At 36.8% G+C, this 25,140-nt stretch overlaps 1 protein-coding gene and 1 pseudogene across 2 annotated transcripts in view; one reads left to right on the forward strand and one right to left on the reverse strand.

The window, feature by feature from the left end:
• Nucleotides 1-17,573, reverse strand: part of LOC127639104 (AP-1 complex subunit beta-1-like) — a 65,143-nt gene extending 47,570 nt beyond the window's left edge. Inside the window, exons 1-14 of one of the 2 annotated variants that reach the window (XM_052120953.1) lie at nt 17,474-17,573; nt 17,015-17,069; nt 16,757-16,862; nt 15,225-15,360; nt 14,603-14,848; nt 13,144-13,334; nt 10,504-10,725; nt 10,154-10,274; nt 5,649-5,744; nt 5,284-5,399; nt 4,962-5,127; nt 4,772-4,870; nt 3,032-3,291; nt 2,448-2,640 (exon numbers count right to left, since the gene is read on the reverse strand). In XM_052120953.1, coding sequence (XP_051976913.1) covers nt 2,448-2,640; nt 3,032-3,291; nt 4,772-4,870; nt 4,962-5,127; nt 5,284-5,399; nt 5,649-5,744; nt 10,154-10,274; nt 10,504-10,725; nt 13,144-13,334; nt 14,603-14,848; nt 15,225-15,360; nt 16,757-16,862; nt 17,015-17,051 — 1,989 coding nt within the window. In that variant the 5' untranslated portion in view covers nt 17,052-17,069; nt 17,474-17,573. Of the gene's footprint in view, nt 1-2,447; nt 2,641-3,031; nt 3,292-4,771; nt 4,871-4,961; nt 5,128-5,283; nt 5,400-5,648; nt 5,745-10,153; nt 10,275-10,503; nt 10,726-13,143; nt 13,335-14,602; nt 14,849-15,224; nt 15,361-16,756; nt 16,865-17,014; nt 17,070-17,473 lie in introns of those variants that run through there. The other variant, XM_052120963.1, reaches the window with a different exon arrangement.
• A 798-nt stretch (nt 17,574-18,371) lies between these two features.
• On the forward strand, nt 18,372-22,755 carry LOC127634382 (peroxisome assembly protein 12-like; annotated as a pseudogene).
• Nucleotides 22,756-25,140: the final 2,385 nt, after the last annotated feature.

Consider the following 25,140-nt stretch of genomic DNA (forward strand, 5'->3'; position numbering starts at 1 on the left):
ATATTTACACTTCTGAGAGTGTACAATTTACTCTGACAGCAAGCACATTATGATTTCCTCATATCCTTACCAAAGATGCAAATCTTCTCTTTGTTTTCTTTAGGAAGTGTGTGTGTGTGTGTGTGTGTGTGTCGAGTCAAACATTTTATGAGGCTAAACTCGCATCTAAAGCACTGAGACATCAGCTGTCAAGTTATGCTGCTGTGGCTGGAGTGGGTTCAGTGAAGCAGGGACTTTGGCTGTTATGATCCACCACTTTTGAAAATGGTATTAAAGGGACCATATTCCACACTTTTGTAGCATTTCCTCCACCAGAAGACCATTTCGAATGCACCAAAATCAGAAGTTATTTAGTTTTACAGAACCATTTTACACCCTTACTGTGACCCTTAGAATTAAATATCTTTTGAATAATAAATCATATTCCTTAATAAAAATTATCTGATGAAGTATATATAATTATTTATCTGGTGAATATACAGGCTATAAATTGCTTAATTTGATAAATACTTAACAATAAAGCACTGTCAAGGAGCACTAGGTATCAAGTCTCAATTTCAAATTAAGGGTGCGTTATGGGCTTGTTTGTAGTTAAAAGTCCAGTATTATGCACCAAATCTTGCTGATTTTTATTATGATTTTTACTGAACAATAAACTGCATCTGGGATTTTATTCGCTTGTGGACTGTTGTAGCCTCTCTGTCACAGCAAAGAAACACTTAAAATGTATATTGATCAATTTTAAATCAGATAATTAATCGGTTAACAGCCTTCCATCACCTTAGTTGGCAGTATCGGCAAAATCCACTATTGGTTGATCTCTAGTTAATATGATATTGTGCTCATGGTTAATGTGAAGTCATAGCAATAGTGGTTTCTGAATGACCACCTTTTGGCAAATTGGTGTCCATTAAAAGGCTTCTTGGACTGGGAAGGAACCGTTGTATTGTGAACGTTAGAATCTCTCTAGTCTCTATGATACATTTAACTCATAATTAAATTAGCCCAGAGTGAGTTTTCTCCCATTTACATTCATTAAACAGTGAAACACTTTAATTTTTACTTTTGTGTTCCAAAGACAGAAAGTCATATGGATTGCGAGTGACATTTGGGTCAGTTAATAATGACAAAGTTTTCATTTCTACAGTAGGTGAACAATTACTTGAAACAAAATGTGAGGGAAGTCTTATTTCCCGTGATAGGGACCCATAAATAGCTGCGATCCAGACCTCAATTCTCATTCTCCAGGCACTTCATGTTTGAATTTGAAGCACTAAGCAGCTTTCAGCAACCCAACAAATGTGACAATTAATTATCAACACATGATTAACTCACAGTGCTAAAACAATCTGCTATGAATATCTGACACATTCCCAGGTATGATGCGCTGACCTCAATGCTGGTTCACGTTGTTGTTCACTTTAATCAGGCAAAAGTCAGTGAATTGTGGTGGCCATGGTAACAAGTGTGGTTATCTCTCAAATTTGAGATATACAGCTGCAATCATGTCACAGTTAATAGAGTGCCCTTGAAACCCTTAACCACACCTGTGCCACTGACACTGAACACAAGCTCATTAGATATTGTGGACTCGAATGAAAACACTAGTAAATCTGACAAGCTAACAGGTGCACTGGCATCTAGATTTCATAACAGCAAGTGTTGCAAATTTATATTGAGCTCACTTTTAGAAGAATGTAATTCCAGTGAATTTTCCATACTTAAATATGGAAAATGTAAATATTAATTCATTTTGATTATAATAAATTTCCATGGTGGCAATAGTTTCTACAAAAATACAGTTTTACCATAACATATTAATAAGCAGGGTTCCCACCCATTTTGACCAATACATTTCCATAACTCAAAAGAAGGATTCACTCTATGATTCTACTACCAAGTTCTAGTCTACACAAGCTCTAACCAAGAGCAATGTTTAGTTGATTGAATATTTTAGATCATGGTGTATCTAGAAAAATGTATCTACAGCCTTGACTTTTCCATGACTTTTAAGATTTTCTTAATTTCCATGACTTCCTTCCATGAAGATAACTGACCTGGAAAACAACATTTTTAAATTCCCTGATATTTCCCTGATATCTCACTGTTTTTCAGTGACTTGCCCAATGAGCACATTGTTTTTAATCGGCTGTGTAAATTTAAAAGAATTTCCAAAATGAATACGATATTGTGTCCTATGTTAATGGCCCCTGAGAAACTTTCAGAATCTCTTGTCATTTTTTTTTTATTTGTACAATGACAGTGGTGGCTAATAGCAAGTTACCATAGTTTTACTGTGGCAACAATAACAGGAATAACTATGGTATATTTATATATACAAAGATTACATGTAACATTTTTGAAAGGTTGATGGCCATTCCTGAAAGAAAGATAAAAAAATCAAGAAAATGCCTACAGACTAGAGAATTAAAGACAGAAACACGCACCAGACTGTCAAGACCACCTCCAAGGAGATCCACAGCGCCCATCTGCATGGAGGACACTTGAGGAACGTTGACAGGGGGACCGAGGTCCAGATTAAGCAGGTCTCCCAGGAGATCGCCCTGAGACGGGATGACTTGAGGTTGATCGACGGAAGCAGTCGGGCCGACATTGACCGGACTCTCTCCGGTGTCAATACTAAAAAAAAAAAAGGATGACACGCTGAGTGCAAGTAAACAAAAGATTGGACTGTTAAGCCTGGCATTGTTTGATTGGGAGGACAATGTAGGTTCTGTGCAACACTGATTTCGATCCCCCATTGTATGACTGGACTGAGAAAGACTTTTAGAAAAACAATGTAAAACACAGTCCCCAATTGAAATAAAACACTTAAGAGTTCCCACCTTTTGACGTATGAATTTCCATGCCTTGTCTAGTTGTTTGTCATTTTATAGAGATCACACCCACAAAAGAACAATTTCTGATGTTATTTGATGTTATAATGATTTTTCCTCATTTCCATACCCTTGAAAACCCTGCTTATAAGAATTCCATGCATGTGACTAAGAGTTTGTCTAAACCTCAGTACCTGCCATGCTGGATGGGCAGGTGTTTGCGATGAACGCCGTGGCTTCCCTCCACAAAGGCAGTGGGAGGTTTGTGGTACACGGAGGCTAGTGAGCCGATGTGGCAGATGAGCTCATCCAGCAGGGTGGGTTCAATCAGGTCCGTCTCCTCAGAGATCAGGGGCTTCTCAGACAGTACCACCTCTTTAGCGGTCACAGGGTCGGTGGACAACAGCCGCCAATAGATGTAGCCACGATCACGCAGGTCAGGGTTATCAGAGTCCTGAGAGGATGGAGAAAAGGCCAGAGATAGTGATACTGACAGCAAGACACTGAGCTGTTCTGAAATGCAAAGCTATGATCCATCATTTGTTTGCGACAGTAATACTTTGAGACAACGCAAGTGTTGATGCGTACTGACATGAGGAGACAATGACAAACAACATTGTGATGATCCCCAATGGACAAACAATGAAAAAAAAAAAAAGAAGAGATATTTGGACAAATTAATGTGAAGCCATTACAATGACAGATATTCATGTTTAAGCAGCAGTCTGGTGTGAAAGAGTGATGCATCTGTGTGGCTCCTGGATTAGAAAAACACATATAATTACAGCAAATTCGTTTTTTTGTTTTGGTCCTAAACCGAAAGTGAAATCTGAGCCAAAATGTTACAATTTACAAAAATATCTGCAGTTAATTATATTAAAGAACATGACTTCAGTTAAACCTATTCTTCAATTTATTTTCCTGAAGCAGCCTTATGTTGGGTTCACAATGTATGATTTTGCCATCTGAGACAACTTTGGTGAGATTGTTAAAGATTTCCTTGTAGTAGGGCAAAATTGGCCATCTTCATTGATTGCTTAGTGTGACATGTTCACTGATGGCAAATGCGATGAAGCTTAGCCTTTTACGAATTTCTGGAAGTGTCCGAAATTTAGCATCAGGCCGTGCAGTGGGACTACTCCTACGATGGCCAGGTGAGATAAAACACACAGTCAATGCTGTCAATTGAGACAATTTGGACCAAAGTCTTGACTATGATGTGTGTTGTACAGTCTGACATAACGTCGCACAGTGTGCGATTATTTTAACTACAAATGTAACCCACTGTTTCAAAGTGTATTAAATTCTTTATTAATTGAGAACAACAATCATAGCAGAGGCATACCTTCTATAAAATGCAACGTACATATTATTTACATATCGGAAAAATAATCGAGATAACAATTACCGCAGTCGCAATTATATAATCATGAAAAGTATCAATAATAGCATTCCATTTTAGGTGAACTCCCATTACGCCATCATTTTCTATTTATTCACAACATATTTTTGGGCCCGTTGTGTGCATGAATGCAAAGGTAAATCTGACATGCTTAAATTAGTCTAAAGGCATAACAATAATGCTCACTATCTAATTTATACTGTGTACTTTGTAATTTAAACTTTTTGTTTTTCATGCAATTAAAATATTAAAGTGATTCAAGAACAGTTATTTTGATGCATATCCTATATAGAATATGGCATGCAATTGCCCCACACAAAATAAGTATTTTAATATAAATTTAAATAATCAAAATTAATAAATGCAATTACAATATCAAATAAAAACATTTTCATAATTGTGCAGCCCTAATGTCAATCTACATAGTCTTTTATTAAACACCTAAAAAACTGCTCTAGTACCATTTTCAGCTGTTGATCAAACCTTGGCTCTAATGTGAAGCTACAGTTAGAGATTCTCAAGCAGGTCTCACCTGAGTAGCCAGACTAAGCACCTGCTGAACCAGCTCCTGAGTCTCAGAGGGCTTCTTCAGGAACAGCTTCACAATGGCTGTCAGGAGAGTCAGCTGGACCTGAAATCAACCATGCAGTTAATACTGAACCTGTCACATGTTTGAAAAACAACAACAAGACAAACATTATCCAAGTGTGCCTATGTCAAACCTGAGTGCTTTCGTCATGGAAGCCCTCAAGGAAACTCTCCAGGAGCTCATCGGCATTGTCAATTCGCTCAGCATATTCACCCACAATCCAGATCATGGCAGCACGAGCATCAGGCTCATCCAGAGAGTCCAGGTTTTCACAAAGAGTGGCAATTATGCTCTCATACCTGTGCAGGTAACAGAGGAATTGATGTAGCCAAATAGTTACACAAGGGCTACTCCGTTTTATATGACAGAGATAATACATTTTATAGACCACTCTTTTCTTCTACTTGAATGTTAGTTTAAGTTGTTTTTACAAAGTTACATAGATATACACTGACTTGTTGGGGTATTTGCGGAAGATGTCCCTGATGACCACAATGGCCTCTTGTACCACGTAATTGACTTTGGTCTGAATGAGATCCAGCAGGGTGCTAACACAACGCTCAGCTGATTGCTGTACACATTGAGACATAACAGACAGTGCAGTTGTAGTTCTACATCCAAATCAAGAGTTTAGCTAAATATATCCATTCATACCATTGGCACTCCAGCACTTTATTAAGAGCACACATTAAATAAGGTGGTGGTAAAAGATGCCTTTTTAAAATAATGAAGCTGAGATTTACCACAGCAGACATTTATAGATGTACTAAAGCTTAACCCAAGGTAAATGTTAAAAGCTGATTAATGGGCCATATCTTACCTCTACTTTAATGGCACAACGGCCAATAGCACGAACTGCTTTCCGAACAAAGTCTACATCTACCTCAGTGGCATATTCCTTCAGTTCAGCCAGAACCTGCAAGCAAGCAACAGTTTTTTAAATGCATTCTGCAGAAATGGACTGTAATTTTTAAAATGAATGGCTGAATGGACTACATGAGAGAAAGAACAGGGAATCAATAACTCTGTCTCTCATGAGGTTATAAGTCTGGGAGAAAAAGTGTTTGATTTACAAGCTAATCTTAAAACTAAGGGAAAAAACAAAATTACTTAATATCAGCAAATTATAAATACAACAAAGGGATGGAGTGAATAACATGGAAAAAAGAGATTTGTTGACAGATGCAAGGAAAGATGTTGTTTAACTTCAGGCAGCACAAGGCTCAGAGATGGTCAGCTTTAGCATGTGTGTTCTGTCCAACGAAATGACACAAAGCCCGCCACTGAACAGGAGTAAAAAAACATGTTCTCTTAAGTGAAAATCCCAACTGATTTCCAAATGATGGCAATAGCTGCGTTAATTAAAGCAAAATAAAATCAGAGTGGAAAATAAATAAGGCTCTATAGACACTGATTTTTTTTTTCAACTGAGCAACACAAACTGCAGAATTAAGAAAATTGCAAAATAGTGCTGTGAAAAAGAATTTACCCCTTCCTGAATTCTTGTATTTTTCATGCTAAATTGTTTTAGATCTTCAAATGAGATATAAAATAAAACAAAAGGCAACCTAAGTAAACACAAAATACAGTTTTCAAATATAAATTTTTTTATTGAAGCAAAAAAGTTACCCAACACCTATATCTCCGATGTGAAAACTAACTGTCCCCTTAAAATTAATAGCTGCTTGTGCCAACATTACCAGCAACAACTTCAACCAAACACTTCCAATAACTGGAGATCAGTCTTTCACAATGCTGTGGTAGAATTTTGTCCCACTCTTCTTTGCAGAAACAGTTTTAGTTCAGCCACATTGGGGGGTTTCGAGCATGAACTGCCCGTTTAAATTCCTGCCACAATATCTCAATCGGGTTCAAGTCAGGACTTTGACTAGGCCACTCCAGAACTTTAATTTTGATTCTTTTGAGACTTACTCCTATGCTTTGGACCATTGTCTTGTTGCATAATCCAGTTGCTCTTGAACTTCAATTCACGGACTGATGACTGGACATTCTCCTTTACGATTTTCTTGTAGAGAGCAGAATTCATGTTTCCCTCAATTATTACAAGTCGCACTGTCCCTGAAGCAGCAAAGTATCCCCACAACATTCACACAACAACCACCGTGTTTGACTTCAGTTATGATGTTCTTTTTGTGAAATTCTGTGTTTGATTTATGCCAGATGTAACGGGACCCCTGTCTTCCAAACAGTTCCACTTTCAACTCATCAGAACACGGAACATTCTCCCAAAAGGATTTAGGATCATCAAGGTGTGTTTTGGCAAAATTCAGATGAGCCTGAATGTTCTTCTGTGTTAGCAGTGGTTTTAGCCTCGGTACTCTTCCATGGATGGCATTTGTGGCAAGTGTATTTACTGATAGTGTCATGAACAGTGACCTGTACTGATGCAAAAGAGGCATGCAGTTCCTTGGATGTTGTCCTTGGCTTTTTTGTGACTTCCTGGATGAGTCGTCGCTGTGCTCTTGGAGGAATTTTGGAACGTCGGCCACTTCTGGGAAGATTTACTACAGTGCAAGGTTTTCTCCATTTGGAGATAATGGCTCTCAATGTTGTTCTTTGGAGTCCCAGAGCCTTTGAAATAGGTTTGTAACCCTTCCCAGACTGATGTATTTCAATCACCTTTTTCCGCATAATTCCTTTTGACCATTGTGTGCTACTTGGAGAGACCTTTTAGCCAACTTCATGCTGTTGAAAAAGTTAAGTTTAGGTGTTGATTTGATTGAACAGGGCTGGCAGTAATCCAGTCTGGGTGTGTCTAGTCCAGCTGAACCCCATTATGAATGCAGTTTCATAGATTTGGGATAATTTTTCACACAGGCCCAGTTGGTATTGGATAACGTTTCTGCTTCAATAAATAACATTATCATTTAAAACTGTATTTTGTGTTTACTCAGATTGTCTTTGTTTTATGAAAGATTTTGTTTGAATTTTTGAAAATTTTTAATTTAGCATGAGATCCTGTACACACAAAAACAGAAGACATCAGGATGGGTGCAAATACTTCTTCACAGAACTGCAATACATTGCACAAAGCACAACATTGAAAAACTTTTTATTGTGATAATGATCCCATATGTTTTAACATTTAGTATTTTCATGCCCAGTTGGTATTGGATAACTTTTCTGCTTCAATAAATAATATTAGCATTTAAAAACCAGAGTCCTATATTGACATAACCTGTATTTTGTGTTTACTCAGATTGCCTTTGTTTTATGACAGATTTATTTTTAATGTTTGAAACAATTTAGTATGAGAAATACAGTTGAAGTCACAAGTTTACATACACTTAGGTCATTAAAACGTATTTTTTAACCACTCTACAGATTTCATTTTAGCAAACTATAGTTTTGGCAAGTCGTTTCAGACATCTACTTGGTGCATGACACGATACATTTTTCCAACAATTGTTTACGGACAGACTGATTCACTTTTAATTTACTATATCACAATTACAGTGGGTCAGACGTTTACAAACACAAAGTTATCTTGGAAAATTACAGAGAATAATGTCAAACCTTTAAACAATTAGCTTATTAGCTTCTGATAGGAGGTGTACTGAATTGGAGGTGTACCTGTGGATGTATTTTAAGGCCTACCTTCAAACTCAGTGCCTCTTTGCTTCACATCAGAAGAAATTCAAAAGAAATCAACTAAGAAATCTCCACAAATCTGGTTCATCCTTGGGAGCAAATTTACAAATGCCTAAAGGTACCACATTCATCTGTACAAACAATAATACGCAAGTATAAACACCATGGGACCACGCAGCCATCATACCGCTCAGGAAGGAGATACATTCGGTCTCCTAGAGATGAACGTAGTTTGGTGTGAAAATTGTAAATCAATCCCAGAACAACAGCAAAGCACCTTATGAAGATGTTGGAGGAAACAGGTAGACAAGTATCTATATACACAGTAAAATGAGTCCTATATTGACATAACCTGAAAGGCTGCTCAGCGAGGAAGAAGCCACTGCACCAAAACTGCCATAAAAAAAGCCAGACTACAGTTTGCAAGTGCACATGGCCATCACCTGACCTCAATCCGATAGAACATTTGTGGGAAGAACTGAAAAAGCATGTGTGAGCAAGGAGGTCTACAAACCTGTCTCAGTTACACCAGTTCTGTCTGGAGGAATGCGCCAAAATTCCAGCAACATATCGTGAGAAGCTTGAGGAAGGCTTCCCAAAATATTTGACCCAAGATAAACCATTTAAAACCAATGCTACCAAATACTAACAAAGTGTGTGTAAACTTCTAACCCACTGGGAAAGTGATGACAGATAAAAAACTGAAATTAATAATTTCCTCTACTATTATTCTGACATTTCACGTTCTTAAAATAAAGTTCCTAACTGTCCTAAGACAGGGAATGTGATTAAATGTCAGGAATTGTGAAAAACTGAGTTTAAATGTATTTGACTAAAGTGTATGTAAACTACTGACTTCAACCCTACACAAAATTACAGCGCTGTAATTCAAAAGGCTCAATTTTAGGTCTTCTCAGTCTCACATTGACAAGATCATCAAGAACAGCACATTCATGCAAGGCTTAATGCTAATGTAACGTTTATTAAACATGATATTTATTATTTGTAATCAAGTCAAGTGTAGGTACATTTTTCTTCAAACTAAATGAAAATCTCAGGTGAATGCTGCCAATGTCCGTGCTATATTTTATTTGTTAACATAGCATTAAGATTAGGACTATTATTTCATCTTGTAAAGGTCTGGGTAATGTGGCCTCTATTACTAATAAAAAAAATCACAGAATACAACATACAAATAATCAATGGACCCTTATCACATTTCCAGGTTTGGAACAAGGAAGTGAACTATAAAAAGTGTAAACGTCGGAACTAGTATACAGAGGTAAATGGGAAGACATAGCAAATATTATTTTTACATTCCCATTTGCTCCACTACCAAAATAAAAAAATATGAGAAAATTAAATTTCAATTAATTTTCAAAAGAGGAAAAAAAATGAGAGAGATTGATTATGGCAGTAAGAAGAGGAGGTGTCACATTTACTGTTACTCCCTAAGTAGCTGCATTTGAAATGCCATCACAGTAGTGTTGACTTTTTTGGTTTGTTGGTTTTTTAAATGTCAGACTAATATAACACAGAGACTAATGTTATAACTAAATAAAATTTCCCAGCTAAATTAAGCATCAAAGTCTGCATCAATGTCTGTTCAAAGGGTCCACTGTAGAAGAATGTTGCACTATTTTAGTTGGCAAGTACAGAAACCAGCATGTCAAGCCCAGATGTACTGATAAACTGAAGCATCTACTGGAGTACCTGAGCAATGTTGGCATGAGAGGCCAGGCGGATCATGATGTCCAGTTTCTCCAGCTTGACATAGATGGGGTCATTATACTTGACAAAGAACACTTTGATCTCCTGCTTCAAGATCTCAGGCCTGCCGGTAGAGGGATCACTGGTCAAAACACTGCCTCAGTCCCGTCATACAGAACTGCCATGCAAACAAGTAAAGACACAGCTAGGCAATATTGCCATCTAGTGACTGTACAAAAAATGTGCTCATGTGTATAGAGACAGACAGATTAACAGAGCAGGCATTAAAACATCTACTCTATAACTAATGTCATAGACAATTAAAACTGCAAAAATAAAGACAGCAGTCTAACCTTTTCTGCACAATAAGGTTGATATTCCTGAGGGCCACATACTGCACCTCCGGCTCCCCAGAAAGCAGCGTAACGAGGGGAGGGGAGAGCTTCTTCAGCAGGGTGTTGTAGTAGTCTGAGTCTTTGGGCAGAAGCTCCAGAAACTTCATCAGTACCTTTACCGCCGACAGCACCACGGCCGAGTTAGCGTGAGAGAGACGTGGGGTCACACGCTCACAGATACTAAAAGAGATGTAAAGAAGAAGGGATCAATTATTTTTGCCTGTAATTTTTTAACATCTGTCCTTTTTTTGGGGGTGTGGGGGGTTGGCGGTGGGGGGGTACTAAGAATGCTCCTATGAAAAATGTTGATCTCAAAATGAACATGAATCGCAAAACGTCCATCCTGGAGCCTTTGCACACTGGAAATAAGCCTTTGACACAAATAATAAAAACATTATCATCAACAGGGCTCTTTGGCACAGTCCTTAATTGGTATATAGCTCTCCAAAAATAAAATTCTGTCTTTATCTTAGTGGGAAACAGACTGAAAATAAAAGACAAAATGTGGCACCCCTCAAGATTCTGTCCTGGGAACCATAACGTTTAATTACTTTCTTTGGATATCATCATCAGAATGAGAATGATTTTGATAGCATTTTATAATAAGGTTCCATTTGTTAACATTAGAAAATGCAATAATTATCATAAACCAACAATGATCAATACTAATTCAACGAGTTCATTGATAGTTCATAGTGCATTAACTCGTTCACATATTGATAAAAAAAAAAAATTATATGCAGTAATTAACATTAACAAAGATTAATAAACACAGTAAAGTTATTGTTCATTGTTAGTTCATATTAACTAATGTTAACAGATGGAATCTTATTGTAAAGTGTCACCAATTATTTTATTGTTATTGCTCAAACAGCATCATTTCTGCATCACTGAGTGATTTCTGCTGAACTGAAAGTAACTACAATTCACTGACAATATTGATGTAGACTTCCTTTCAATCAGGGCAAAAGTTTTGAAATAGAAACATTTGTTGTTTATTAAATATTTTTCACTGAATTTTGTTTTTTTAATTAATAATAACAATCAGGTTTTAAATTTCTCTGAAACGTTTCAAATCTAATCTTGTGATTAAGGCAATTGTAAAGAAATCTGTATTGCCAATATTGTATATTTCCATGATATACAAATGTATTAAAGGGATAGTTCATCCAAAAATGAAAATTCTCTAATCATTTACTCGCTCACATTCCATCCAAGATATGTATGACCTTTTTTCTTATGATGATCACAAAGATTATTTTTTAAGAATTTTAGAAGAATATCTCAGCTCTGTAGGTCCATACAATGCAATTGAATGGTGGTCAGAACTCTGGAGGTCCAAATATCACATAAAGGAAACATACAAGTAATCCAGTGATTTAATCAAAGTCTTCAGAAGCAATCCAATCAGTTTTGGGTGAGAACAGACCAAAATGTAATTCCTTTTAACGATTAATCTTGACAGCAGTCTCCATAGCGATCGTGATTTAAAGCTCGATGTCGCTTCCTACAGTGCTATCTAGTGCTCGGAGCATGAGTCACTCATGATCGTGCCTAGAGACTACAATGACAAGATGTACAGTGAAAAAGGAGTTACATTTTGGTTTGTTCTCACCCAAAACTGATTGGATTGCATCAGAAGACTTGGATTTAACCACTGGAGTTGTATGGATTACTTTTATGCTGCTTTATGTCCTCTTTGGACCTTCAGAGTTCTGGTCACCATTTGCATTGTATGGACCTGCAAAACTGAGATTTTCATCCAATAATGTTCATTTGTGTTCTGCAAAAGAAAGAAAGTCATGCACATCTGGGATGGCATGAGGGTGAGTAAATGATGAGAGAATTTTCAGTTTTGGTTGAACTATACCTTTAACATCATATTCTACTATACAAATTTCTACAGATTTTTGTGAATAAAAAAGGAAATCCAAGCCTCAGTTTCCTCTCACAGGCTTATTCCTAACATATATATTTCTCTCTTTATAAGGTTCCGAAATGGAAAGCAAATATCATGTGCATAAATAAGAGCCTTCAACTAGCTAATTATGGAGTAAATCTCATCTTCAAAATAAAATATCATCTTGAAGTAGGTCTGTAAGAATAGGAGTTAAGCATTCCCATTTTTTCTCCAGCATTGCAGTTAAAATTTTTAAATAAACACTAGTATGATTACACATCAGAGCTACAGTATATAATTAATATTCTTCAGCTGACAATCAAAGTGCAAGAATCAGCATGTTGACATTTACTGGTATAAAAATTAGAGGTTTAAGCCATCAAGGCAAGTATCACAGTCCTTTTTAGAGCCTTTCATTTAGTTTGTTACTTTCTATGCAAATTTACAGTGACCGGACAAAAAGAAAATTTGTCTGTCAAAAGATTAACTGATCCAGACTTTTGAAGGACTCAAAAACATTGAGAGATAAACAAATCTTCCACACAAAACACTGGCAAACACTGTCTCATAGTAACACATTCATCTATCCATGTCTATATCAGTATTTTCTAGCAAAGCAGCTAAATTCACTCTACATAATCACACATAGACCTATCAAGAAGGTCAATCAGTGGTTATGAGAATTCTTGGGGCCTCACCTCTGGGCCTCACGCTCGTCTTTGGGGTTGTAATTGGACAGGCAGTCCAGGATGAAGATCTGGCCCCACTCAGTGCACTCGTTGAGGGCTGTCAGGAGCTTGTTGATGTTCTGAGGATTCAGATCCAGAAGGTTGCTGTTGGGGTGAGATTCGCTGATCTCAGAAAGAGCAGCAACTGCATTAGCCACAACCTATGAATAATTCGGAAAACAGTAAAGGTTAGTAAGTTTAGAAGATGCTACTATCCAAAGCAACATTCAGTACATCCATAAAAGGGACAACCCCACTGGGAGACACCTGGTTTTAAAGAGATTCACCCCAAAATGAAAATTCTCTCCTCATTTACACACCCTTAAACCAACCCAGATTTGTGACTTTCTTTCATCTGCTGAACTCAAATGAAGATTTTTAGAATAATTTCTGAACTCTGTTGGTCCTCACAATGCAAGTGAACTTTGAAGCTCCAAAAACCACACAAGTCAGAATCCAGTGGTTAAATCCATGTCTTCAGAAGAGATATGATATAGTAGGTGTGGGTGAGAAAAGATCAATATTTAAGTCCTTTTTTACAACAAATTCTCCTACCTGTTCAATCTCCACTTTAACTTTCACATTCTTCTTCCTGTGTTAATGGTGACATACATTCTTCATGCATAGCGCCACCTACTGGGCAGGGAGAAGAATTTCTAGCAGAAAAGGACTTAAATATTGATCTGTTTCTCACCACACCTGTCATATCACTTTTGACGATATGGATTAAAACTCTGGAGTTGTATGAATTACATTTATGATGCCTTAATGTGCTTTTAGGAGCGTCAAATTTGTGGTACCCATTCACTTGCATTGCGAGGACCAAGAGAGCTGAAATATTCTTCTAAAATCACAATATGCCACAAACCCTGAGTTACTGTGAATGCTGAAGTGAAGTGTAAGCTGTAAAATTTGAAAACGAAGCAAAGAACATGGACAAATCTATTTCTTATATCACAAAAATGCACAGCCAGCTCTAACAAATCATCAGCATCAACAACTTTGATCAACAATCAACAATCAACAGTCAACAGCATCAACAATATCAGCTAAATTCCAGGTTTATTCTTTCTTTAATGCACATGAGTCAGTGACAGTGATTTTAACCCATGGCTTATTACTTTAATAAAGCAGCAACAACAGCAATATTATACAGACACAAAATTAAACTGCATCAGTAACATTTGTTTGTTAGTAAATATTCATTATGCTAACATTACATTTTTTGTGTTTGGCAAGCACTGTAGCAACATAAAACAGAATTAATACAGAATGTGCGTTTATAGTCATTTTACAACAGCTTTGAATATGGATCATCCGATTACAATTTAGAGTCCGAACTATTTGTTTTATAAAAAGGTATTTGTGCTAATTTGTCCCGCCTAATACCGCAATATTCATTCAATAAAATGACAAAAGTTTGCCTAACCATGGGGTTGGAGTCAGCGATCAGGTCCCTGAGAGAATCCAGGAAGCCCTGGTCCTCCACCATCTGGGCATTGATGTCATGCAGCTTGGCCACACACACTGCTGCGGTCTTCCTCACATAAGGGTCTTCGTCCTTCAAACACTTCCGCAGAGGCTCACACAAGTACTCTGTGATCTTATCCACACGGATGCAGCCCATAGTGCGCACAGCCAGAGCCCGGATTAGTGGGTTTGGATCCTCACAGTCCTGAATAAGGCAGAGTGCAACTTTAGACAATGAGAAAAAATTGCACAAAATCAATACTGACAACAATTGCATGCAAAACAATATGTTAAGAAATAATTTGAGTTTTCATGTTGTTTCTCACCAAAACCTATCATATGTCTTCAAAAGACTTGGAATATGATGCACAAGTTGCATGGACTATTTTAGGATCCTTATGAAGCTCGAAAGCAGAATTTTCCACTACCATATTATTAAAAAAAAGAGGGACTGGGGTAATCTTGAAAATTTCTCCTTTTCATTTCTGGGTGAACTATTGCTTTAAGATACCCCAATATTCAACATTAACTTCTGATCAGATTGATCCAAACTCAACTAATATCATTAAAAAAAGTATTACCTTGACAAAGCTGTTAACGGCCATGATGGCCATGTCAGGCTGGCTCTTGGCATAGTTCATAAGGTACAGGTAGACCAGTTTCTTCAACTCCAGGTTATCGGTCTGCATGCAGTTCACCACATCTGGAAATAAGGAACTAAAGAGGCATGTTAAAATATGAGCTTAATTCTCATCCTAATATTAATCACATATGTAATACATCACAATATCATTTCAGCTTTAAAATAACATGAGAAGTGGCATTACAAACAGACAAGGATGCACCATTGGTTATGTAAAGCCGGTGCCACACAACTCGATTTTGACTAATGGTGTCACACATGCAGACTGTTTTGCTGAGATCTCGCTCTCTTCAGTCGGAGGTATGACACACTTTAATTCCCAGTCATGTGGAGCTCACCGGAATAACAACAGGAGTACCGCGTGAGCATAAACAATCACAATAGATAGATTTAGGGATTTTTCATACCTGTAATTTGCTTGATTTGTTCCGAAACAGGGACTAAACTAGTTAAACAGAATAGTTATGTTGCATTTTCTTCATGGTTTGGTTTGCATTTGCAAGGTTATATTACAAAATGGACCAAAACTGTAAAATTTTCAAAGTGTTTATTTTAATCCTCATTAATTGCGTTTGCATTATTTAAGATTTAAAAAGTACCTGTTCTTACGGTCACAGAGCTCTCTCTCTCTCTCCCTCTAGTGGCCGCACACTTGCGCGCGCGCACACACACACACACACACACACACACACACACACACACAGAAAGAGTGAAGCCACATTTTATGTCAGAAAATTGCAGGTCATCCTACTTGTGTCTGTTCTGGCACTATGCAGGAAAAACACTTGGTGATAGAATCACTATGGATTACAATCAGCATTTATGATGATTTGCAGCTGAGTGCGATGAAGTGACATTCAGATCAGCTTGACATCTTGTCAGTTCTACTGCAAAAGAAGAAGCTAATTGCACTGGGCACTTGACGAGACCACAACTGCCCACCCCGGCGACAGAATGATTTTTTTCAAGCAAGTCTGAAGTGCTTTTCAGTTTTTGAAGCCATTAACTCAGCAGGAAGCCCAGAGCTGATTTACATCCTCTCACTGGCGGACGCTAAAGGAGAAACAACATGCCGTGTCGTGGCTAGGACATGGCATAGGTACCAAACACGAGGTACAGCGATGCGGTTCAGGTTGCAGACAGTACACACAAAAGTTACCAAGGATTTTCCCTTCTTCAAGAATGAAGAACGCTAGAGTAAATAATCTACGTCGTTTGATAATGATTTGGGTTGAATTTAATGGAAAATAGGCGACTTGTGCTCCGTGGCGCGGCAGAAATTTGAGCAGCCTACTGAGTCGTAGCTAGGCCCACCAACAGACAGCGGTGGCAGAGGTGTGCATACCTTAATGCGCGCTTCATCTCCATCCACCTAGCCAGTAATCATGTTAATGAAGCTCACACCTGAAAATTACTGGAAAAATCGGCTAGTGTGGCACCGGCTTAATGTTGTGAAATGAGCTGCCATACCTGACATCCTTGCCCACTGTCATAGCTGCGATGACTTTCTTCACCGCCTCTTTCCTCTTCTCCTTCTTCTCATTATTCAGTTCGGCCTTCAGCTCAAATATCTCACCTGAAACACAAATGCAATAACATGATAAGAGCTCATTCGATATGGCCGCTGCTGGTACTAATATCAAGATAATATACTTTACTTTAACAAACACAAAACTGACAAATATTTGCTGACCTGTCGGTCTACCTAAAGACTGGAAATGTACTTGCCTTTTTTGTTCGTGGTGAAGTACTTTGAGTCAGTCATTCTGACAGCTTCTCAAATCTGAAATTACATAAAGCATATTGACAGTCGACAATTTGCTGGATTCAACAACTTTAGTCAAGGTCTACAAGAAACAACAAAAAAATCATCACCTAAAACACACTTTATTTGCAATTAGCAATTTCATAAAAGGTCATATAGTTCATATGCTAAATTAATAAACACAGAATCAAACTGAGGATTACAAAAAGGAACAATGTGTGACATATGTAATGTTTACCTCAGACATTTAATGACTATTAGATGTATTAATTGGGCGTGACACTAAAATGGTCCAGCAATGCTAGGCTAGTGAAAACCCTGGAAGCAGGAACATTCTCGGCTGAAATAAACCGTACAACAGTCTGCCATGCCCGACTTATATTTCAGACAACTGACTGAAACAGTAAATAACAGATACCCACCGATGATGTATGAATCAACGAGAGAGATGAAAGATTTGGTTAATGGAGATGGAAGATGCTGTGAATGACACAGATTGGTCGGCGCTGGAAGATGGAGCGCGCACCCGGAACAACGAAATAATAAATTATTTATTTATTTTATATGTGCTTTTTTGTTTCATATTTGATTTATTTAGTTAATGTTTTTTTATATTTCTAAATGTGTATGTGTTTTGTTTTCATTCATTTGTCTATTTGTAACTTTTTTGTATTTTGCAGGCTCTTTGCTGAACTGTTTCTAAATTCAAAATAAAAGCACATTTGTTTTTTAAGTCCATTTCAAATTCTGTATAAAATTAAACAAAACCAGTTTTGACAAAATGTGCATATATATATAGTTAAACCTATGATGTATTGGGAAATTGTAAAAATGTGGTATGATTATTAAAAAAATATATTTTGTTTTGAATAATGTAATGCGTTTGTAATTGTTTTTATACATAAATATAGATTCTGAAAAACACCATCCCAACTACATGTTTTTAAAATGGAGCTGTCCCTGTATTTGATGCAGTAAAAAGGATGACATGTCCACAAACAAAACATTTATACTTTTTATGTTATTGTTATGCTTTTGTTGTACACGTCGGTTTATTTTATTATCACTCTGTAACGACAAATATTTTGTAATGTCCCTTTTTGTTGTAGGTTGGCAGAATGTGATTTAATAAAAAAAAACAAAACAAATGAAGAGCAGAACGAACACTCGGGAAAATGTGGGAAGCCGGAGGAACTTCGCTGTTACGATTGACTGGATTAAAAGGAAAAGGCGATTGTGATTTATTTATGTATTTTTTTTTTTCTCCAGTTTATTCGTACAAAAATCATTTTTTTTCTGACTTTTTTTTTAACCTTTTTTTTTTTTTTTTCTTTTAAAGCTAACAAATTGACGTTTTAAAATGCTGTTAAGCACTTGTTGTTATTTTAACTGTTAAGGTTTCTGCTATTTTATTTCTGCTCGCAAACAACTGTATTTATGCAGCTTTGATGGCGGAACGAGGTGCACACTTGACAGCTGCAGCTGAAGACAGACCATCAATATTTGAAGTTTTAGCTCAGGACTCTTTGATGAGTGCTGTCAAACCTGAATTACTGCATGCAGTGACGGTATTATCTCGCATTCATATGATCTTGTGCATGTACTTTTGACATCTTAGCGAGGCTTAAATGATTTTTACGGAATCATCAACTGATTAATTATTCACTTTACAAAGATTGACTATGGTGGCCCAGAGGTGCACAACACAACAAAATGATACACACACACACAAACATTTCACAATTTGTGTCTTAATTGCGTTGTATACCTAAATTAATCCACAACACGATTTAAAGTCAACACAATTAAGACACAACACAACGAAATTAGGTTCGTTGTGTTGTGCCTTTATTGTGTTGTGCTGTGGCTTTTCCGTTGTGTTTTCAGCTTTTATATGCTTTGCTAATTTTGTTGTGCTGTGCACCGCTGGATCAACGTAATTTCCTTTTTTTATTTTTTTTTGCAAAATGTTTGTAACGATCCTTAAAAAAATACAGTGGTAGTACCATGGACCAGTAATTGTATCAGATGGTAATATCGTGGTACTTTATGTACACACCTACTCATTCTTGACTATTACTAGTATTTTCCACAGTTTAGAATAATAGTAAAGTCATAAAAACAATGAAATAACACAAACAGAAGGGAATTAAGTGACCAAAAATGTGTCAAAAAACATAAATATATTTTAGTCTAGATTTCAGCATTTCCACTCTTAACTTCATGAGGGACCACCAGGGATGCTTTTTTTTAAAGAGTATGGAAGAAGGCCTCATGAATGCTGGACACTTATTGGATGCTTCTTCTGTTTAATATGACTTTGACTTCAAATATGACTTTTAGTTTTAAGAAATTCTTTTGTAGACCCAATTTATATTTCTCCACAAATCTAATTTCAAACACCAAAGCATTAACATTTAGATAAAAAAGCTTTTAAAGATAATGACAAATATAAATTCAGTCATGTGTGTCCAAACATTTTACTGGTGGTGTTTGCCATTGTACCGAATTATAACCATTTGCATGTACCATGGTATTTACATATGACATGGTACTTCAAGGAATACAATGAAACTACCATGATACTTGTCCAAGGAGCCATCATATTGCCATGGCCCCATGCCTAAAAACCATGCTAGGACCAAAGTACTTTTTTTAGTTTTTTTGTAGTAGTATATAAAAGCCATGCCATTCTCCACAGATCTGTGCCATGTCTCACCCTGTTCGTTATGGAGTTCTTTGGAGGAGGGTTGATGAGATTTATAGCATCCTGGATTTGCTGTTGCAGCATAATTTCCTCTCCCAGACCAGCGCCTCATTTTCAGAGAATTTCTATGGTCTGAAGCGTGTAGGAACAGACAGCACACATCCTGCCCACTTGGGACTCCACCACAGACAGCACTGGCACTCCCTGCTCCTCTTGGCTCTCCAACCTTACCTTCACACCAAACTGGAAAAAATCCTGGCTCAACAGAGAGATGAAGATGATTTTTCTATTTGAGTGCCGCAGTCCTTCACACAGATGAGGTTCAGGGCTTTTTTGGCTGCGTACCCATTTGTGTGCATGGCCTGGGATGGCTGGGACTTCTGCCAACAGCTTTTGTACATCTTTGGCAAAACACGGACACATTCGCCCCTTTTGTGGCTGGTAGGGGTTAAATTGTCATACGTCACAGCTCATGACATTCACGGCTTGGATCTGAAGGTATCAGACCCGGCACTGAGCCCCAGTCAAAGGTACGTTTATCATATTTGTGATCATTACATTCCTCTAGAATGTGAGTCTGTACTGAAAGTCTGATTTGTATTTGGTGAATTATACACCACCTGTAACAGTTTTTTTTTTTAAAGTTTTTTTATAATACACACACACACACACACATATATATATATATATATAAATGATATTTAGGACTTTTTGTTATGTGACATTTTCCTGCACAAATTCTCATTCCTGTCAGGGTTTCTACGATCATGGAAAACCTAAAAAATATTAGGGAATTTGAAAATTGTAATCATGGAAATGGTTAAAATTTCTATAATGCATATAACTTTCTAGGTATGCTAATCTAAAAAATATTGAATTGCATATAAATTGCACTTAGTGATTGCAATATCTATATAATAATTCTTAATTTCTTATCCAGTAGAAATTCATTGGTCCAAAGGGCATGTACTCTGAAGAAACAGCTAATTTTAATGAAAATATCACAATGCAAAAAATCTTAAAGGTCTTAAAGTCTTAATTTTCTTTATGCAAAATGTAATTTCTTAAAGGAAAAAAATTTAAAGTCTCTCATCATGTACTTTCCCTCACTCATTTACTCATCCTCGTGCTATCCCAGATGTGTATGACTTACTTTTCTTCTGCTGAACACAAATAATGCTTTTTAGAAGAATATTTCATCTCTGTTGGTCCATTCAATGCAAGTGAATGGTGGCCAGAAATTCAAAGCTCCGAAAAGCACATAAATGCAGCTTAAAAGTAATCCATATGGCTCCAGTGGTTATATCCATGTCTTCTGAAGCTATATGATAGGTGTGGGTGAGAAATGGGTCCTTTTTTACTATAAATTCTCCTCCCTGTCCAGTAGGTGGCCATATGCAATTATGCAAATCACCAAAAACAAAAGAAGAATGTGAAAGTGAACGTGGCGATTGAGAGTACAAAAAAGGACATAAATATTGATCTGTTTCTCACACCTGTCATATCACTTCTGAAGACATGGATTCAACCACTGGAGTTGTATGGGTTCTTTTTATGCAGCCTTTCCTTTGTGCTGCCTTGCTTCAAATGTTCTGGTCACATTCAGTTGCATTGACTGGACCAGTAGAGCTGACATATTCTTCTTAAAATCTTTGTCTCTGTTCAGCAGAAGACAGAAAATCATACACATCTGGGATAGCACGAGGATGAGTAAATGATTAGAGAATTTAAATTTGTGCATGAACTATCCCTTTAATTTTTTTTATTTGATTTTGGGGTTACATTTGGGGAAATTAGTAAGATTTGTGCAGTTCACCGTTATGCGCATGGTGAGTATGCTGCAAAATATTTAAACAAGCATTTTTCCCCTCCAGCGCCTGATCTCTACAGCAGTTGGTGGTTTTGCTGTTTCTCTTTCAACCAGCCTCTCGATCAGAGTGTTTTTTCTGCAGTTTCTAGAGTGGTGGTATTCATCAGAGAACAACACCTCCACCACCTCTACATGTTCATAGCCAGGACACTTCACACACACATATTAAAGTCTGCCCGCTCTGCAGGAAAGTGTGCACCAATGACACTGTGCTTGCCACTTCAGGCTATGTGTTTTGCTACAGGTGTATATGTGTATGTCAAAGCCAACCACAGATGTCCTCTTACTTGCTACCCATCTGGACTGCCTCATTAAAATATACAAACCTGATGGATAGACAATCAATTCTGTATAAATCAAATTGTATTCATTTTATTCCAGATGCCTTCCCAAGCACTAATACAGATTCTCTGGTATTACATAATTATTACCCATTGCCCTGATGAGTTGTTTTCCATTCAAATTTTTATCCTAAAAAATGCTAAAATGTTTGTGGTATTAGTTCACTGTGAAGTGGTTATAATCCATTAATTTGTTAAATATTTGACTGTGTACGTATGTAATACCCTGTTAATCATCATTGCTGGCTCTCATCTGTTATAGAAATGTTAGTACTTGAATAACCAAACCCGAAAGTTATTGAAGTGCACATGAGACATTGTTGACTGTTGACCCAGCTAATTAATTCTACTGTTTCCATCTGCTTTATTAAAATCCTGGCAATACATTAAATACAGCAATAAGTCAAAGCTTATGCTCAAATGTAAAATGTTTGCCACCTGTTGCCGTGGAAAGACGGAAGTAATGTGAATGAGGCAAATATTAGTTGTTGCAAAAACACCTGTTTGATGAGAAACCATCTGACATATACACACACACACACACACACACACACATTTCTTGTGCTCTTATTTTTTGTTTCTTGTGTCATTTCCTGCAAAACAGAATAATTAAACAGGTTGCCCACGAAGCCATAATATTGCCATGGTCCCATGCCTAAAAACCATGCTAGGACCAAAGTATTTTTTTCATTTTCTTTTTGTAGTATATAAAAGCCATGCCATTCTCCACAGATCTGCAGCATGTCTCACCCTGTTCGTTATGGAGTTCTTTGGAGGAGGGTTGATGAGATTTATAGCATCCTGGATTTGCTTTTGCAGCATCATTTCCTCTCCTGGACCAGCGCTTCATTTTCAAGAGGTCTGAAGCGTGTAGGAACAGATCAGATGGATAAACTTCTTTATTGTCTTGAATAGACAGAGCAAATTTCCACTGCACGCAGAAATGTCTCATCAACATTCAAGGATTTAAAGTAAACAAAATAGGTTGTTTATTTGACATACAAGTATAGACAGAGTGAAAAGGACATGCTCCTCAACAAAACGTTTCTATAATACTTCATATATAATACTTCATATATAATACTGACACACAGATCAAATTGTTCTAAATGGAAAAACTATTAGCTTTCACACAAGAGATTCATTTCCTTTCTCTACTGGTAGTGTGGCACAATGCATTAGAATTATCAAAAATGACCCAAGTATTTATTTTCACATACACAAAACAGAGCAAAGTGCTTTTTAAAGCTACCTACAACCAGAGTACAAACTAGTAATTTTGGTCAAAGTTTCTTATTTGAGCGTTCACACATTGCAGGTGCGAGTCACAGTCAGCCCGTATAAGCCTGTGCGTTAATACGCCCCTGTGTGTTACAGCAGTAGAAGCACTAAGCACAATGCCTTAAGCGCAATGATATTAACAAACTACCTATACAGCATTGCTGTTTTTGCAATTTAAATAATGCTTTGTTTGTGGCAAGGCATAAAATGAAGCAATAAGTGAAGTCTGTAACTCTGCATTGTGAAATAAGTCTCCATACTCTGAACACAAACAGGAGACACAGATCATTTCCATGGACTATACTACAAGTGCACATCAAAGTTTTGTCAGTCCAGTTAAGGCAGGCAGAAATTGGTCCGACTTCTTTCCCACTGGAATGTTTTCTTCAAATTGATTGTAACAAATATGAGACAGTATATTGAGACTGACATAGGACTGCCAACTTGCACTGTATAACAGTTCACAAACCGTTTCAGCTTTGCATACAATGCAAGCTCCTTTGCTTTTCTTAAGTGTTTTGTAACTGTGCCCATTTAAATTAATTTCTTCACATAAATATTCTTCAGTCAAACCGTATTCTGGGTTATTATCATCAACAGTGTAAACTACTTGTAACAAAGCACAAATACAATGGGCCTTGTGTGAAATATGGACAAAGTCTACATCTTTTGTGCTTGACATGTGACAGTGCGTTATACATTAAATGCAAATGAATAAAATATGAGTTACTTGAAACATATTGTAAGGGTGCACTGTGCAATGTTAAAGCATCTACAATTCACACTCAAGCTAAAAATACTGCACTACATAGTATGAGCGATAGTTCTTTCATAGGTAACAGCTTAAATGAATCCTATATGGTTATTGAGGAAAATGCAGGCACAATTCTGCAGTTAATAATATTACAGTATTGAGATCAATGATCAAACACAGACAAACAACAATAGTGGGGTGAATCTCAGAGCTATCAAGAAATATCCGGGTCAACCCAAAAAATATTCTGCAAAAAGAAAATAAACCTAATTTGATTTTTTGCATTGTAACATTTTTCAACACAATTAAGCATATTCACCCCATTCCAATTCTCATTGTTATTAAGTGTAATATATTTTTCAAAATAATACATTTAATTTTAAATTGTAAAGCTAATTTGTAGGAATACATCATGGTAGTATTTGTTGTACTAAATATAATTATCAGGACAGGATGACAGAGAGGGAAGTGGACAGCCCAGATGCACAATAAAAAGATATGTAAATCACAGTCTCTAGTTTGAGAATCAGACTCCTCACAGGTTCTGAACTAACAGCATCTAAATGCCAAAGACCTGCAAGAGGATTCTTGGACAAACAGAACATTTTAAGTACTAAACTACATAATGTGCATTGTGACTGAAACATATTCCTTATTCTCATTCATGTATGTCCAAGTATTTTGGCTATTAAGTTAACATACTGTACAAAACTAATATAATGCAATACTATAGAGAAGGACATTTATCCTCCATGATATTGCAGCAATTATCCAGATATGGAATGAGATTATTAAACAAGCTGTTATCAACTCCTACATGTCAACTGAATAAGGCAAAAATAAAAATTGCACACAATGTTTATTAAGCGATATGATTGATTCAAACACTGAAAGTGGATGTTCTGTATATATTATTGTATTACAGTTGTAATAATAAAGTCTTAATTAACATTATGGTTATTTAACATATTCAGATATTATTAAGTAAATTGTAGCATTTGGTTATATTATGTTTTGTGATTTCTTATACCTTCTTTAATAACATCCATCCCTTGTGCACTTTTGGCCTCTAGTGGTTGATGCTTTTCAGACAGATAAACAGCAGCTCAGGGAAGGGAAGTAGAGTAGTACAGCAC

The sequence above is a fragment of the Xyrauchen texanus genome, chromosome 4 (assembly GCF_025860055.1).
Source record: "Xyrauchen texanus isolate HMW12.3.18 chromosome 4, RBS_HiC_50CHRs, whole genome shotgun sequence".
NCBI lineage: Eukaryota > Metazoa > Chordata > Actinopteri > Cypriniformes > Catostomidae > Xyrauchen > Xyrauchen texanus.